Consider the following 19,020-nt stretch of genomic DNA (forward strand, 5'->3'; position numbering starts at 1 on the left):
CAGTTTTATTTAAGAAGTCTCTTCTTCATTCATTATAAATACCACAATTGCAATCTGGAAGAGAAAATCATGACAAAACCTGACTGACAACCTTCAGCAAGTTTTTCCAAGCTAGTCTACTAAATTGATGGGAAGTGTTATTTCCCTTGTATACATGGCCTTCCCCTGCTCTTATGATGCAAAACAAATCAAGACTCATGGTTTGATGGGAAGTCTTAAAACTATCTCTTGCTGCCTTTACTTCACCGAGCTGTAAATCACTCTACTCTTCTAAGCAGGGATCAGATTCTAGCACGGTACACGCAGGGGCAGCCACTGTCCATCGTTTCCCAAAAGTTTGCAGATGACAGTTCACTAGTGGGGATCTCCAGGCTCCACTTTAAGGCCAGTTCTCCTTAATGTTCTCATAAGTGACTTGGATATAGGACTAAAAGCTGTTTTGAGCAAGTTTGCTGATGATACGCAATTGGGAGGAGCTGCTAACTCCACCAAGAGTGGAGAGGCCTTGTGGAGAGACCTAGACAACTAGAGCTGGGATTGTTTAGTACGGTAAAGAGGAGGTTCAAGGGAGAGCTTAATTGCAGCCTCCTTCAAAAGGAGGTTGTAGCGAGGTGGGGGTCAGCCACCTTCCCTAGATAACAGTGACAGTACAAGAGGTAAAGGCCTTAAGTCACACCAGGGGAAGGTCTCTTTTCTTTTGTGACAGTGATAGGACCTGAGGGAATGGCATGAAGCTGTGATAAGAGAGGGTAAGGCAAGATATCTGGAAAAGGTTCTTCACCACCGGGTGGCTGGGCACTGACACAGGCTCCCCAGAGCAGTGGGTGCAGCCTTGAGCTGCCCGAGCTCAATAAGAGTCTGGAGAACCCCCTCAGTCCCGTGGTTTGATTCCTGGGTGCTTCTGTGCAGAGCCAGGAGTTGCACTCCATCCTTACAGATCCCTTCCAGCTCGAGATATTCTGCGATTCTATAACATATTGCCATTCCAGGCCTTCCAAAGAGCTCCGTCAGGGTTTCACCCTCTGCAGCATCCCCGTGCTCAGCTTTTTCTGGTCTGAATCACACAGAGCTCTTCTGTCCCTCCGCACCCTGCCTAGAGCTGAGACCAGGCATCCCACACATCTCACCGTTTGTAAAGAGGATAAATGTGGACCTGTGGTGCCACTGTGGTCCAATTCTCACTTCAGTAGATCTTTTGATCATGCTTCTGGCAAGGTACTTCAGCCTTAGGCACACGTAATGGACTGCAGCTTTGTGCCCTGCCGCTGCTTTAATCCCCTTGCCCCAGGAGGGGAAGCGCGGTACAGAAAGTAGGAGGGAAGAGGGAAATAGTGACTGATGGCACACAAAGAAAAGCAGATCACAGCAAACTGTTTGAATTAGAAATCACAGAAATTATTTTATATTCATCTACCAGAGAGAGAATTTTATATCTAGTCTATACAATATGCTAAGCACTTATCAAAGAACATTCAGAGAGAGGAAAATCTCTCAATTTCCTAAAAGACTGCTGTCTGTTAATACATTTAAAGAAAAACAAACAAACATACAAAGATAGGATGATGGAAAATCTGAACAGATAGCCTGGGGGATGGGAGATGAGAGGAAAAGCTCTGAACAACTTAGTAGCAGGGATGGCTTTTTTTTTTTTCTTCTTTTTTTGTTCAGCTGAAGTCAATCCCTTGAAAAGGAGAGTTTTGACTCTTAAGTGGCCAGCACCTCTTGCAACATATTTCCTAATCAGTGAATATTTACGGTCGATATTTTATATTTCCAATTTCCCCCTAAGGGCTCGTGAGAAAGCAGCACACCTGCCAACCTTTTCAGCTGGGCCAATAATTGCCAATTTGCTCTTTGCCTTAGTATATCACTCAATTTAGCCCTGGCTGTGCCCTGCATACATCCTCATTCATCTCTGTGCCCCCATGACAATTAGAGTGTTAGCTTCAGCTAACTAGGGCAACTATTCTACTAGGGTTGGAAGACAATTATTAGTCTATTTTCCCATCTTGTGGCAACAAAATTGAGAATCCATGACAATTATATTCAGCAATTCTGCACTCTGCCGCCTGCTCCCCCTCCTCGCCCCCACCTTCCGAATATTTCAAATTATCACAGCTCTACTACCACATTCAAATTTTCCATGTTCACAGGGAGTGAGGCTTCTATTTAAATGATAATGAGGGACGATCCATTCAATTTAGCGAGGGAGAAAATCCATTAAAAAGCAGGCAGTTCTTAAGCTGATGGGTCAAGAAAAAGATAAAACCCTTTTTTTTTTTTAAAGCCATTATACAAGGCTCTGTGTGGATTTTTGGACTGCTCAGGACATCAGAGAAGACCAGGACAATTACGGAACACGGGGAAAGCCAAAACAAAATGCCCAAGCCTTCCACTTTTACTTGGGTCAACACAACAAAACAGCAGTATGGCTTATCTGGATCTTAATTCTCCGGTAACTTCCAATTACCGCACTATGAAAGACAGCAGAGGAAAATCCCATTTTGGAAAAGGGCTGTTGACTCAGTGCTGGTTGTAGAGGACTCGAGAATACACGTGTAACAGGGACATCAGCTTAATAATAGGTTTTAAGGGAATTTTACATCAACACTGGGAACATAGACAAGTGGCAAATTCCCAACCCCTGCCCCCCGCACCACTACATCGGTTGTACTAAACCTGGGTTAAAACTTCTCTGCTATCCTGCTCAGAAGTTTCATCATCCTAAGGACGAGATCAGCCCCAACAAATCACACCTCTGCAGCCAAAGATGATTTCACCAGATGATAATAAGCATTTTTTCCCAGTGACCCATAATAAATGGCACTCAGCGTAATGTCTGGAAAGAAGGGACTGCGGAGCACAATTGCTGTTTTGCTCTGAAGTTGCAGCGCTGTCTCCTCATGGAAGTTGCATTGTGTAACAGCAGAACATTCTGTGTCTGACGGCGGTGTGTGCGTGCCCATGTGTGCAAGACACAATCAATCAGTGGCTGTGGTTTTCTTTAGAGTGCAATTACTTCACGACAGACCAGGCCACCTCTTGACTTCACGGTCCATTAGAGACTAATGACATGCATTAATGTAAATAAAGAACAACTTACTGGCATCCCATTGAACAAGTCACCTCGAGAAACAAATCACACGGAGGAGCTGAAGCTGTTCCTAATAGCGCCTTCCCAATGGAACCCACTGTGCAGCTCGGAGAGGGCCGCAGTGCTCCGGAGGTGGCAGTGCCAAGCCCGCTCACTGCCACTTCCAGACATGCATTTCCCACCACACCTGATGCGTGCTGCTGTGCAGCAGCCAAACCCGCTGCCTCCCGCCTCATTTACCACAGTGTTCACCCAAGTTAATGGGGACAGGGATGGAAGGGAACGGCAGCACGAAAACCAGTCCTGAAGGCCAAATGCACCAAGCAGGAGAGCCACTTGGCAAAGAGCTATAAAGAGCCCAGGTGCCTCCTGGCACAGCACATCCATCTGCAAGGAGCGCAGCCTCTCCAATGCAATCACATTCTAAGAGCTCCACACGTAGCCCCTAACTACGAGGAGTGCTGCCCCTGCCTTCCCTGCACAGCCCTCCTGCCCAGCAGCTTCCCCACCCTCAGTGCCGTGCAGAAGGCCTTGCACCACCTCAGCTGCCCACCGCTCACAGAAGCCACGTGCCAGGTTACACAGCTTCAGAGCAGCGCGAGGACCTTCACAGCACAGATCCTGTGCAAACTGAATCTCTGCAGCGCGGCATCCTCTGCTCGCCCTTCCCTTGCACAGCAACCTGCTGCCTTGCTCCCTGGCACACACAAAGGGAAAACCACCCGACTGCGCCCACGGGACTTCGTGAGACTTTCTGACAGTCACTAAATAGACTACAGAACATTTACTGGTACGCAAGGAAGCACTGTACGTAATTAAAGCTAAATTGCACTCATCACATAATGAACGAAGAGCATTCTGTGATTCATGAACCTTACTTTTCAAACTATTTAATTACTAATTTGAAAAATTCTCATTTGCAATGGGTCGTCGGGTCACGAGAGCGACTCCAGCAAGGCTCAGAAGCGTGCCCCGGCCTCCAGGCACTGCCCAGACATCCCCATTGAGCAAGAAGAAAAAGAGCGCCTATTTCCCACTGAATTTCACCGGCTGATTAACTGCCTTTGAAGGTTTGGAGGGAATTAGGCAGTCACACTCCATTCCTACAGGCGCTGCCGGTAACTCTGAGGGCAAAGGGAAAAGAGGAGAAAGAACTGCAAGTGCGTTGGCTGAACAAGGAGAGGCTCCAGGACCGCTTGACGCTTTGACCTGCGCTAACGGCGGGGTCCGGCCGCCTTATTCCTCTCCCACGCCCCCACGTCGCCGGGCTGCCAGGCGCTGCGCTCACACACCTGTCAAGAGCGGCCACGGGGAGGGGAAGGAGGGGATCGCATCGACGTAGACGTGCGCACGCAACGGGCATCGCCGCTGTCTACCCCACTGGAGGTGCCCTCAGGGGTGCCGTGCCCAGGGCCCCCCGCCCCCCCCAGGAGAAGAGGCTGGCGCTGCTGGGCGCAGCTCGCAGGACGGGGCTGCGTCGCTCCTCCTCCCGCTGCGGGGGCTGTTTACAGTCCCCATTCGCACTCCAAACATGTAGAGAGAATTTTCCCCCGTCACATTTCCCTGTCAGAGCTGTCAAGCTGAATCCCGCTTTAATCTGCCAAAAGCACTTTTCTGCTGACATTTTTAATAAATACTTTCAGCTTTTAAACACATTTGTGGGAGCCATTTTTCCCCCTTTTTCTCCCTTCTCCTCCTATAGAATGGGCTCTGAAAGCCTTAATAGCAAATACATTACACTTATCAAAGGCTTCCCCCCCCCTTCCTTTTGCATCCTGAAGCGGAGGTAGTGTTTTCAATTTTAAAGCTAAATTAACTGTCCAATTGAATTTAGCTGGTGTGAGCCGTTTTCTGTGACAGGTTTTAGTTATGAAGCATATTTTACATTAATAGAACTCAACATGAAAACCACTCGCTCTGGGATTTCTGTGGCTTGCCATTGAAATGGCAAATTTAATATTTCAGACATGCTCGTGCCAGCGTTTGATTATTGTTCTTCATTTAAATCTCTCCTAACGGGAAAGGTCCTAATTAGTAAAAAATCATGTTTTAATGAAGGCGAAATGCTAATTGCTAACACAAAAAGCCTTCATATAAAATTATCCCAGCACTGCCATTGATTTCTCGGTGACTCAAAAGCCCATTTGTGTGTTTACACACTAAGGCACCGTTTGCTTTTGTTTTATCATAACATTTCACTCAACATACCATCAAATTTCCTGAGAGAATGACAGCTCTCCCCCAAAGCCTCCCATATCTTGGAGGCAGGAGGCGTAAAATTAGACGAACTGACTTCGCACCCAAACTACGCAATTATGCGCAGGAGCTAAAACCAAAAATACTGTAAAAAGCTTTTTAACACAACTTCGTGGAGAAAACACAACAAAACATCAAGCCGCTTTTCCCTGAGGAATAACAATTCCATTTTGTTTTCCCATCTCTGATCTTTCGCTTATCATATTATTTGCACCGTGATTATAGTGTTTGCGAGGCAGCTCAACCACTTATGCCATAACACTCAATCATGACATAAAAAAAAAAGTTATTACACAGTGACCTCTGGATGCCAACATTTGTTCAGCAAGATTTATGAAAAGCCGTGTCAGCAGCGGGAATTGCTGCAGCCAAGCGGTGCTTTCTCCTGAGCGGTACTTACATCACTGAGGCGGTCCCTGGAGCTGCTCCGCTGAGAGCTTGTGGCCTCCCTGATGCTGTCCTCCTCGCTATTTCTGCCACTTCTGCTTGTGGGGACCTTCATCTAGAGGGAGAAGAAGGAGGGGGAAAAAGGAGATTTTCAAGCACTGCCACCTGTTCCCGAGGTCACCGAGAGCGCTTCACAGCGTCACTCCTGCGCCCGTGGCACCATGGAGGGGATGCTTCCCAGCTCACAGCGATTCTCCAAAGTTGGGCTTCACTACAAGCGCCCACAGATAACTCCTACTGCCAGGGCAGGTCCTCTGACCACCGATCTGTCCCTCCTGAAGTTTGTTTCTGTTCGCACATCGTCTGCTCAGCGAGAGGCGACAGTGTGGGACATCACCTAACTTCCCACTGCCATCTGCAAGCGTGTTGCCGGGCAGGAGGAGGATAGGATAGATATGTCATTCACAGCTTCCTTCCTGGGCTCATTTACTAACAAATTATTCTGTTAATTCCCTTGTGAAATATTGGGTGGAAAGAAGTGTTTAATTTGTTAATAGGTTCTATTCATATCAGTTTGGTTCAATTTAAATTACACTATTTAAAATGTCGGCTGTACAAATTGGTACTTCTAATGGCAATAAAATCCCCCTGTTTCTCTCTGTCCTATTTCACTGCAGCCTGCAGCCCTAGTAGAAGGTTTTCTCTGGTGAACCCCAGCACACCCCAACCTTTACCAAGAGGGATTTTACATCAGATACAACAAGGGGAGGCAAACCCTGCTGGGATCTCCTAGAAGATCTTCCACCAGTGGCAACTCTGCATTTGCATCTAGTAATAAGGCAGGAATCGACCACTTGAAACTCATCACGTTGAACTCACCCTGTTGTATTTCCTTAATAAAAAGGCCAACGACATCAAGCACTGAAACCTAACCATGTTACATCAGTGCTGTGGCTACTATCAATCACAGTTTTCCTCCCGCATGAAATAAGTACATTTGAAAAGATTTTTTTCAAAATACCTAAAATTATTGGCATTCACTTACTATATTCTCTTTTAGGTCTTCATTAAAGCAATTCTGATTTCACTTATCACATTATCTTGGCTAGGATTCATGCCAAGCCAATCGGGTAAAGGGCAGAACCCAATTAATCGCTGCCTTTCAAGCCGCTGCACTGCAGCTCTCCTCAGCCCCTGGATGTACGCTCACTCAAAGCACAGCTCTCCTGGTTCCCACTCATCCCCACTTCTTCTGCAGCTCTTGGATTTGAAGACTCTAACCTTCCAATTTCAACGCATCCAGACACAACAAGCACGTCTGTTTCTCCTGAAATGGAAACTACTGAACTACTACAGGAAAGAACTACAATCTCCCTAAACGCAATTGGGAAATACCTGCTGAACTCCCTGGCTTTCCAATCCATAACCGGACTGCTCTCATCTAGCAACACATCAAAGCCCGTGACCATTACTGTGCTTCTGACATAAACAATTGGACAGCTGCAACTTAAAGGAGAAATAAATCACTCCATTCCAAATCCCTTAACCTTCCTAAGCGCCAGCATTCACTATGGGATTATTCAAAGGGACTAAGCTGTTCAAAGTTAGCACAGACTTGCACAACCTTTTACCAGACTTCAATCCTTTGCTGTTTTTCTCAAGTTACAGAATGCTTCAAACACCACCTGCTTCTTTCCTCCAAGTTTCATTAAAGGAGAACTACACCTACACACAAGGTAACAAATTGAGACAATTTGACCCGACAAGGTCTTGCGCGGACAAGCAAATTAGAAGCATCACTGCTGCCATTAACCTTTCCAAGTAAATATCAATTATTAAACTTGCAGCACTACCTCTGTCCCCAGTTTGCTGCTGTGAAGTAAGAGGGTCATCAGCCTTTTTGACAGATGTTGTTCATTTACACCTGCTGCCTGCCAGCAGGGGAGCCTGCACACCCGCAGCCCCAGCGCTGAGCCAAGCTGCCTTAATTCATCAGTAATTACCCTAATGAGCCACATGCAGAACCCAGCTAGGAGGACAAGTTGTTCTGCTAAGTGGATGCATTGGCTTCATGGGCACTCTCAGCAGCCCGGGGTATCACAGCAAGCCGGTCAGAAGCTTCTTTTCCAATTGCTGGCTGCACGACTTCCAGTCATTTTCTCTGGCTGTTTTTACCTGAGCTCCAGAAATTCCTCCTGACTGTATCCCCCAACCAAGCTTTACAATAAAACCTGCTGCTGCCCTGCCTCCAAACAGGTTTCTCCTTCTCCTTATCCCGCACTGCAGCAAGCTGCCCGGGCCCAGGAAGCAGAGGCGAGGAGGCGGCAGTGCAGCCGTGCTGCAGGACCCCATAGGGCAAGGCACAGACCTGCAGCACACAGCCCAGACAGCAGTGCCACAGCTGCATAGGAGAAACATGCTGCACCTTCCCGTGCTGGGAACTCACGCAGACATTACAGCAACATCACTTGCAATCGATACATATTTAAAGTATAGGAGCCAAATAATCTAGAGGTACGCACGAGGAGACAAGGCAACACAGTGCAAAGAAAAGCTGGAGTGGGAGGTCTCAGCTGTGTGCCATCGCTCAGGTTTGGTCTGCAGCAGAAAGCAGTGACCTGTTGTTGGGAACGCAGCGCTGCATGGCAGGCTGGCTTGGCAGGAGCCAGGGGAAGGCCCGGGAGGACCTGCATGGCCGCGGTCCATTTGCATGCTGCAGGTGCTTGCAGACAATCCCCAGCCATATTTGGAGCCAAGAATTATGAACCCTGCGCTGTTGGACATCATGTAGCATGATTAAATACCATAACTCATTCCAGTAATAACTCCGGCTCTCATTAAAGTCCAGCTCTGCTTCCTGAACTGCTGCTGCCTTTTCGTTCCTGCCATCAAACCTGCGCCCTCCCTTCTTCTCCTAATGGGGGATGGGCAGAGAGAGATACGAATGGGCAGAACGGGGTCTCAAATCCCTACAAGGGCTTTTTCATTATTACCAAGCTGGCTCTCAGCACCAGCTTTTTAATCGTAACAGATCAGCCCATTCTCCATTTACTTACTTTGTCCATGTCAGAGGAAAGCACATTTTTATTTGGCGCACCTATTTTCAAATCACAAGACCGCTGTCCCCACTTGTTATTAATAAACACGCTTCGATTTATCACAAGCTCTGCTGAAGTGCTGCGGGGAGCCCGGGGCAAAAGGAGACAAATTCTTTTCTTAAGTTGTTCTGAAAGGTGCTGGGCTCCCCGACCCTCACCTCCATTAACCCAGCACAGCTAGTTCGCTCCTGCTGGGAGCTCCCCGGCTTGCACGGCGGCGAGCCTGGACTGATCTTGTGCCATCTCAATATATTTGTTCATTATCTTGCGCACACACAGAAGCATTTGGAAATGTACTCGGGGCACAGGCCAAATTGAATCATCTGCCTTCATTTTCCACACGATCTGAAGCTACAGCTGCTACAACAGGCTGTGGGATTTTTATTTTCCTTCCTTAGTGGTTTTTCCCCTCTCTTAAAGTCACAGCGGTCGGATTTGAAACCTCTCCCACTGCTTGGGTGCGCGTCTGCTTTTTACAAAATGGGTCACATGGACACACACGGCGGGGAGAAAAAATTCCCAGCAACACATTTCTGTGCTGTTCTGAAGGCAACACAGGAGGCAACGCCCTGGAGGAGAGACATAATTACAGCAGTGGGCTCAGGAATGCCTGTTCTGCTGGCTCCCCTGGGTCTGTTCGTCCATCCGCTCTCCTGCCTCGGCCAAGCAGCCGCCTGCGCTGCACCCAGGGAGCATTCCCACGGGCACAAGTGTGCCATGCTGCCATGCAGGTCAGAAGGGGACAAGGAGAACCACACAGCTCTGTGCCCATTCGTGGCCTTCCAGGAACGCATTAACTGCTCGAGAAAAAAGTTTAATTCCTTTGAGAGCTCTGGAAGATCAACTTTCATGTGTGTTGAGAAAAAGGAAAGACCCAACACAACCATCAGATTCAGGATTTCACTGCCTTCGAGGCAAATCTATTTTGGCATAAGCTGCCTGGAGATAAGTAGGTACAGCAGAGAGGCATCCAAGTTGCAGAGCTTACGTCCAAGCTTTCAGATCACCGGGGATAGGGATGGATCCACTTTATCACGCTCATCCATCTAAACTAATGCTGCATCTCATCAGTGCACAACGGCGTTATCTCCTGCTCTACTAGAGCACTCCTTCCTACAGGGTCAGCCGGAGGAAGAAAACTTTCCTGCAGATAGCATCTCAGAATAACAAAGATGATTCCCTAAGGCTGCAAGAATCATTATGAGCAACTGTTCCAAAAACTTATCAAAGCTAACTGTAAGGCCTGTTCACTTCCCAACAAAATTATGCTTAAACCATGTTTCAGGAAGACTTTTATTTTGCTAACGTATGCTTGGCATTTTATTATCAACTCCCAGATAAGCTTGTGTTTCTATTGGTAGATTATCAGCAGCAGCAGCTTTCTGCAGCAAGACACGGTAAACTGCCTTAATAAATACAAATGGACAATTTAATTAAGATATATTGGAGACTTGGAAAAAGTACTATTTGTGGACGAAACAGTCTGTTAAGGGATCATGCTCAAGACTAGCTCTGTGTATTTTAAGCAGGCAACAATAAGTGGCAAAGAAACATACTGCACAGTGCTCTGCCCCAGTGATTAAAGAGCACGCTGAAATTATAAACATCAGTTTTCCAGAAGGGAAAAAAAATAGCCACTGTGTTGCCTCTGGCTTTAATGCCTGAAACAAAACAAACCATTTGGCTTTAAAAATGTACTTCTTTAAACCTGAAAAGATCCATGTATCAAAACAAGGTGGATTCAGCTAAACACATTACTTCTGACTTGTTTCCTTGAAAATCCGGCCTTAATGCATTCTAACAAAATTTATCTATCCCAAGCATACCTCGTAATGAGATCAACTGGGAAAAATATCAGGCTTGTTTGTATATTTTATACTTGCTCTAACTTGGCAGTTTGGAGATTATGTATTCCCCAGGTCCCTCCTTAAATCGTTTCACACGCTGCAATTTGATTTTCTTTGCTTGCCCTTTTCCACAATTTTTTTGATACATTTTATTGAGTTCTGGCTCAGAGGGAAACGTTCCCTTTGAATTAAGGGTGCAATCATTTTTTTCCTCTAAATAAGGACATATGGCGTAGAAAGCAATGTTATGGTCTGAGGATTTTATGATTGAAGTAGGACTCATTTTAAAAAATGACAGTAACATCAGGTTAGATCAGAGCAGTTTTTCTAATTGGGTGGTGCTGCTGTGGATGCTGTGATCAGCTATCACAGCCATAACTCACCACCAATACGACACGTCCATTTTTACTCGCTGCGATAAAGAGCAAAACAAAGCCCATCGTCACGGCACAGAAAGACATTTCTCCTTCCCTATTTTTATACAAGTTTGGATTGATGTAAAAATATGTTATATGAATTTTAGAAGCTTAGAGTTTATACATTTGACTGGCAGATAGACAACTGGTTTCTAATGCTGGCTTAGCTATTTTCTCTGGAAAAGTTATTTGCACTGCTGGTACTGCAGCTCACCAGACTGTAACCCGCTGGTTAATCTTAGCCTCTCTCTTCGGGATGCGAGGAGGGCAAGTTCCTGTTAACAAAGGCTTTCTGCCTCCAGGCTGCCGGTCAGCTGTGGCAGGAGAGTGGGCAGCAACGCACCGTAGCAAACCACAGTGCCAGGGAAAAGTCAAAATACTCAACCAAAGGCATTGTTGGTTTCTCCGCCACTTGAGTAACATGAACTACTGGTGAATAACTGCACTGTGCATCAGTCCGGACAGCTGACACGAGAGGCATCTTCAGTTTTCAAAAACAAGTGAAAACCGATGCCATGTGGTGCGGCCCTTTGGCTTTGCAATTTTTGGAGGAGCTGCTAAATGGTGCTCCTGTTTGCCAGAGTGACATCTGCAACAAGCTCAGCTTTGGCTCTTCAAGAGAAGCTCCTCCAGGGCTGCCGTCCAAGCTGCACACAGTACAGTGCAGATCTCAGGTCAGGAGCTGAGGGCTGCAGCCCCACACTCCCTGCAGTGCCTGGGCAGGCAGCAGAGCACTCCCACTCATTCTGCATTTCTGAACGCCCAACCCGAAAGGAACTGCTGGATTTCACCCTTTTGATTGAGTGTGCCAGTGTCCCGGGGGGCTGGAGGAGCACTTTCCAGCAGTGCCCCGCACCCAGAGGCCTCAGGAGCAGCAGGGCCAGCAGTTCTGCACCCAGCCGAGGCGCTGGGACAGCAGCACATGTTCTCCCCAGCACACGAGCTGTCAGGACGCCTGGGCCTTGGAGCAGAGCCGCGCTGCTGCCCTGCGCTGCCAGGATGGCCAGGTGTGCCACAAAGCAACAGCTCCTGCTTGTTTTGAAAGAGAGCTGGTGCTTCAGCAGGCAAAACTGCTCGATTTTCCAGCTGCCATCAGACCTGCATAGCAAACTGCACTCCGCGTGCCCCCAGCAGTACTTGGCAGATGGTAGGAGACAGCTGGGAAAATCTGGGTTTGACATACGTCAGTGATAAACTGTGCCGGCACAGACCTGCTGGGGTTACAGAGAGCTGTGTGCAAGGAGCGAGGTGCTGCACGGGGCTCAGCCCGGAGGCACAGGAGCAATGGGGCTGGCTGGCAGGGCAGCACGGCTCTGAGGTGAGCAGGCACAGCACGAGGTGGCCCAGCACAACATGGTGCCCAGAGCACTGGTGCTGCTCCTCCCTGCATGCCCTCTGCAGAAAGAGCTGAGAAACCACATGTGGGCACCTGTGTTGGGTCTATACGTAAGGGAGGGTGCTGGCAGGCACAGAACAGACAGATGTTACTTGGAGACTGAAGAGCCAGTCTGCATGAGGTGGGTGTGTAATCACCGCTGACGAGACAACAGCACCTAATAATTAATACGTCAGGTGTAACGATACGCCAGGCGCTGGACGCCCTATCTGTCCTTCAATTTAGCCATGGGTCCAAAGAAATAGCATACAATAAACACTCTTGAGGAGAGCTGAAAGCCTCAGAGCAAATTACTAAATAAGATTTGCAGCTTCAAGTTTCACCCTGAGGCAATTTGGACCTATGGTTCTCAGTTATAAAGTGCCACCCAACCTGCACGCAACAAGAAGTTGATTTTGCACGTTTCTGGGGCAATGTGAAAGAAGGGGAGACAGTAAGCATCAGCTGAGGGCTCGTAGTGGAGATGCAGCAAGGGCTATTGGTGCAGGGGCAGGACCTGGGTGCCATCAGCCAAGCATCACCTGAGCTGTGTTCAGCTGGAGCCAACAGACTACCTTAGGCTGAGTCTACACAATGCTTTTAAACACCATGTAGGAGGCAATCAGAACTGACAGCTCTAACATTGCTGTCATCTACGCATACAGATACCATCTATTAAAGGCTAATATCAACAGCTGTGATGTTCAAAGCAGAAGTAGATTTAATATACATATTAAATTGTCCAAAGCTGCAGGAGATGTTTCAAAATAAGTTTGCAAATTCAACCAAGAAAAATGTCTCTGTATATCACAGTATTTCTCTGCTAGCAATACTATCCATCAAAAGTAACAAGTCTGAATCAAAGACAAAAGAGATGATAATCTTCAAAGGTGATTTTAGTAAGAGTAAATCTCCAAGGGCTAAACATATTACTAATGATGTCATGTGGACAAAAGCATTCAGTGCAGTTGTGCTTTGCTCTTGGAAAGAAAGCAGACTCATTCCCCAGCATTTGCTAAGAAAAAACTCATCTAAAAACTAAGCACAGACCTGTTGCACAAGCCCTAGAAGAATGGGAGTTCATGTGCACATGGATGGCATCAACAGATCTGGAAGCTACTGAAACAGATAAATGTTGGGGAAAGAGTGAAAAAGAAGCAATTGGGACCGGCTGGGCAGCTACATTACCCTGACACCAGGGCTGAGCAAGAGAAGAAATACAAAACCTCCTTCTAATGATTGATTTAAGCCATATTTCAGACAGCAAGGCTTTCTGGAAAATTAATCTATTTGAGTAAGTCTAGTTTCATTTCTTTGGTAAGTCTAGTTGAAAAGAGAACTGGAAAAACATGATATATTTAATCCTTGAGGTACACGTACTGGCTGATATTCTGATAAAATTAGCATGATATAAATATCAAGAAAGCATATATTAAATAGGTACCATATCGGGTAAGATCTCAGAACATAGTGTCAATAAATAACCATCCATGTTTATTGCAGAAGATGAAAAGATTAAAACAAGGCTTGCTATTTTTCAATAGTTCCATCAATATTTTTGTGGAAAATATACTATCAAAGCCACTGCTGATAAAATTCAGATGCTTACAGCGCTTCTTTAAAATCAAGTAAGGATGAGGAGGAGAAGGCAATTGTAGGCAGCAGCTTGGATTCCCTGAAAACCCCCTCATGACCAAGAGCAGATCCAGAAGCAAAGCTGCGCCATGCTATGAGGAACGAAGGCAGCTGCTGGCAGCTATGAGGGACCTGACAGTGCCAAATGCCAAACAGAGCTGCCTGGGGAAGAGCTGGGAGCTGAGCTGCCCATCCAGGTGCTGAGCGATGGGGAAGAGAACTTTTCACAGAGATCTGCAAACACCAAACAGCGTAGGTTTTCTTCCACAGTTGAGGGCAGGGCTAAAAGTGTTCCCGTCCCTCTCAGTGATTCACTCAAACCCTTCCAAGTACCCCATGAGAAGGACCCTCTATTTAGTACCATAAGGTTTCACAGTCATTACTAGGACTCCAAGGCACCACAACAGCACAATTAAAACACCACCAGATGTGTCATGTAATACATGTTAAGGAAAGAAAAGACATACTGTGTGCAGATACAACAATTTGCTGTTTGAATTAATTCAGAAATCTCTACAATCCCTATAAACCCAATATACAAAACATATGCTACGTAGGCATGCATAAGCTGCATGCAAGTCTTTCCAAATAAAGCCACAGATGCAACTAATAAGCTGAAGTGAAAAACCAAAGCAGAAGAAACAAAGCAAGTAAGTGCAAAGGCTGCCCAAGGAGTACTAAGAGGGCAGGAGCACCCTGAGCTCCTCCATCAGAGCAGGGCACTCCTGTGTGGCTGCAAGGAAGCCAGCTGTGGGGCCCAGCACCAGCAGAAGACTAAGCTGCATGGCACAGCTGAAACTGCAATAGGTAGCAGGTAATCCTTCACCTATATGGGAACATGCCTCAAACTGCATGCTTCCAGCCCTTCCACAAACCAGCCCAAAGTCATGCTTCTGCAACGATCTTTATTTCCTTCCTCTGTTATTTCTGGAGCTCCCCCAGAACGTAGGAGCACAGCTCCAGCACAGCAGCAGCTGGTGTAAACACCAGCATTCAAGGCAGGAGAACCACCTCCTGAGGGCAGATGGTTGGTACGAGGTGTGGTATAACTTGGATTTTGCAAAGCAAATACGACCCCCAAATATAAGTACATTTTTCCTTTAACTCCATCTACCTTGTCCTAGCCAGACCCATGATCCGCTTTTACTCATCACACCCTCCCAAACCCCTGCTCTCTAGGCTTCTCAGAACATGTTCTCTCCCTGACAGGTCTCCCTCCTGCAGCCTCCCATCCACTGTCACCCCAAGCAATGGAAAGCTTCCCGAGGAACCACAGCTGCTTCTGCAAATCCCAGCAGCAGCAGTACCTGCTCCTGCAGGCCCCCAGCACCAAGGTCAGGATGGCAGGGCCCTGGGGCTGTGCACTGCAGAAGCAATCCATCTGCTTATGGTCACCTGCAGTGATCAGCCAAGATATCGGCGTTGTCAAGGAAACTTTCAGTAGGGTCATCAGATCCTACATCACCACTGCATGTTTTTTGATTTGAGAAAGCACTGTTATAACTGCCTGAGCAAGCACAGCCGGCTCCACAAAGAAGCTCAGAAGCAATTTCCTCTCAGTGCCCATGGGACGTCCTGTTTGCTGTTTGACATCCTGAAAAAAAAATAAACAAAAAACCTCAGAATAATTACAGCCAAAGCAGCTAAGGTGAAGCCCTTTGGAAATTTTCCGCTATGAGTAAACGCAAAAGGGGTGGTGATTATTTTAGCTAACAATCACTGAACTTTGAGTCACAGCGGAGGAATGGGAAGCAGCTCTGCAGGGAACTAAGCACAGAGCCCTATGAAATACTGTCTGAGCACTGCTCACGGGCTGGGGGCTTCAGAGCACCTCGGATACAGATTTTGGAAATGGCCAAGGGTATCTTTTGCAGGCAGCAGTTGAGAACAAAACTGCCATAACCAGGGAGAAGTGGAACTGAAAGCTCAATCTGGAGACCAAAAGCCACCAAACAGACTTCTATGACTTCACTGAGCTGCAGCTCTTTGTAAGAGCAAACAGGATGGATGAAGCAACAAAGCCTACAGCTCCACAATTCACCAAGGCACAAGTATGGAGCTCAGTCACTGCTTACATCTTTAATGTTTTGTTACTGGTGGACGAGCAGCAAGAGTACACGAGAAGTAGGAAGGGGGAATGGAACAGCCTCTGAAGTTACAATGCAAAAACTGAACACGTCTACTGGAGATGTACAACTGGTCTCACGTGGAGCTTTTGTGTGCTAATAGCTGTCTCATTTGATACTCAAATTCCATACAAGAGCACATGTCAAGAAACCATTGCATACTATAAATACTCCTGCTCAAAAACACTTCACCCAACGCAATTCACAACGTACCTGACAGTTTCCTATTACTGCTAAAGGAAACCATTAACAGAGGGCTAAAGGAAACAATCTTATGCACTGAACCAACACTGTTGCCTCAGCAAAACAAAGCAATTAACATCTGAGTTCACAGAAAAATACATTAGCACAACAGATGCATGTGCATGTATTCTGGCCCTTTGGTAAGATGCACTGTTTTGGGGCCAGATGTTTTTGCTCATGCCAAAGAAGAATCCAGCTGCATCAAGCTGTGAATATTTCTTCTGATCTGTCAAAATCTGCTATGAACTAGAAGAGAAAAAAACAGAGCTGAAGTTTGAAATAGAAGTCTGTTTTCCACTGGGGATTTCAGTACCATCTGTATTTTAGAAGCTTTAGTATAACCTGACAGAGTCTGAAAAAGTTTGCAGCACAATAGGTAAAGTGCATTGAAACACCATTCAAATCAGGTATTGGGGAGAGCTGAAGCATATGGTAAAAGACTCATCTCGTACATGCTATTTCCCCTAAAATCAATTTACACATATTAGTTGGATTTACAACACACTTAAATTGTACAGCCCTTGTTGCTATCATGCCATTATCTAAAGGTAAATCCTACAGCTGAGATTTTCTGACATGCCCCCAAGTCTCCTGGCTCCTAAAGGTGCTGAGATTCCCAACTCCCATCCTCTACGTTGGAAAATTCATCTTAAAAGTAAGTAAATAAATACCAAAATAAAACTTGTCCAGCAGACAAATACCCCTGGTATAGCTCCAAGACGTGGAACACACCGAACTATAGGTGACCCAAACTCCCTGCCTACAGCCTGCTCTGCACATTTGTATGCTCAGCAGCTGGGCTGCCTTCCAGGTGTGCCTTGCAGCTCTTCCACTGACAGGGTTATCTATTTTACAAAGAATTATGCGAGCAGCGGAAACCACAGCAGAATTGTTTTGAAAGAAGCGGGCCTCAGATGGACAATTTAGATTTCACATAGTTGATAGAGGATTTGCAGGTTCAAATTATTAATCAACACCCTGCCAAGCAGGGGCCAATAGCAATCTGCCAGTGCTGAGATGTCTTGGACTCAAACTGTAAAACCTGGATTTTAGATTGACTCAGTGGGGAGAGGGGTTTCCGCGCCTTCCGCCCTTTCCTTCCGAAGCACCCAGGGAAAGCAGGCCCTGCATTACAGGGGCAGATACAAAGGTATGGATAGCAGGGGAAGTTCTTCCTCCTGGGTACTGGGGATAGGCTCCCATTTGCCGGCACTGCAGCGCTCGGGCTTCCATGCTCAGGGCTGCCCGGGACCCTGCACCCAACGCTCAGCACAGTGCTGGTGCTGAGCAGCCGCTCCGGCTCCACGTGGGTACTGGGCAGCATCCAGGCTGGGGCAGAGGTGCGAGCAGCAGAAGGGGAAGGTGCCAGCCTGCGTGTGAGCAGATGTGTGCGTGCCCACACGCCTGAACGAGACAGGACTGCTCAACTCGAGCCAGACAGCATCCTTTCCAGATCTCTCCAGTGTACATCTTTATTACAAAGAAGTGTTGCGAGATGAAATTTGGGAGCTTGGGGCTAAAAGCAAAAGAGAAAGAACAGGATGCGCTTCCACAGACGTTGATTGAAAATGGTGATTTTTTTTATTTATTTTTATTCTTTTAGGCTAAGCATCTCTCGGAGGAGCTGCCTGCAGAAGCATCAGCCTGCTTCTCCTGTTGCGTCACATCACAACACGACTTGTTTTCCTCTTGCCAGCAGCTCATCAAGGAGCACCCCCAGCACAGCCCTCTCATCTCTCAGATCTAGTCAGAAGGCAAATTAGTAGCAGCCTGATGGGGGAATGCTAAATTTTTCATTACAATGTTCCTCCGGAGGTTTGGTGTTTAATAATTTGTACTGTATAAAATTTCACATATGGGAAAACAAGGCACCACACAGCCTCTCCAGATGCCTTTTTTTTTCCTTGCTAATCATGCGAGCCCCTCAGCTAAAGCAGTGGATTTAGGGCATAATTAAAGCTTTATACTTTAATAGTAATATGGGTAGAGCCCAATTTTATTTTTGAGAAGAACACGCCACATTTGTAAATTCCCATTTCACTGCAGATCGGTTTTCAAACAAGCTCTGGACCCGGGCTGCTTTGTTCCCATCACATCACGGGAATGCAAAGCACAGAGGCAGGCAGCTGGTGGCACTAGGGCAGACACACATCCCTGCTTCACCACCATGGCCCCTAAACGCCCTGTGATCCACCCGGGGGGAGCAGTGGTGGACATCCGTCAGCCCCTCAGCATTATCTGCTCTGAGCAGAACCACCTGGAGCACTCAGGTGTAACCACTGCTGCGTGCAGAGCTTTACACACCAGTTAAGACCACTGAAAACCTTATTTTAAAGCTTGAATTAGGACTTAAGCAGGCAGCAAATTCTGCACTAGGGGCTTCACAGCCAGTGACCTGTTGTGCAGCCTGCTTACTACCAAGTGCCACAGCACTCCTCCGCCCCAGGCATCTTTTTCCCTGGGTCTCCCTCAATTCCCTCACCTCCTGAGCAACACACTGGCATTGCAGCGATGCCACATTACCGCAGAGCAGGGTAAGGGAA

At 46.9% G+C, this 19,020-nt stretch overlaps 1 protein-coding gene across 16 annotated transcripts in view; it reads right to left on the reverse strand.

Moving 5' to 3' along the window:
* The window catches only part of FBRSL1 (fibrosin like 1), a 308,187-nt gene that overhangs the window by 240,963 nt on the left and 48,204 nt on the right, over positions 1-19,020 (reverse strand). For 15 of the 16 annotated variants that reach the window (XM_031555939.1, XM_031555936.1, XM_031555944.1 and 12 more), the window contains exon 2: positions 5,751-5,852. The exons of the other annotated variant lie outside the window; for it this stretch is intronic. In XM_031555939.1, the coding sequence (XP_031411799.1) occupies positions 5,751-5,852 (102 nt within the window). The remainder of the gene's footprint in view (positions 1-5,750; positions 5,853-19,020) is intronic. 16 annotated transcript variants of the gene reach the window in all.

Source organism: Meleagris gallopavo, chromosome 17 (assembly GCF_000146605.3).
Source record: "Meleagris gallopavo isolate NT-WF06-2002-E0010 breed Aviagen turkey brand Nicholas breeding stock chromosome 17, Turkey_5.1, whole genome shotgun sequence".
In the NCBI taxonomy this organism is placed as follows: Eukaryota; Metazoa; Chordata; class Aves; order Galliformes; family Phasianidae; genus Meleagris; species Meleagris gallopavo.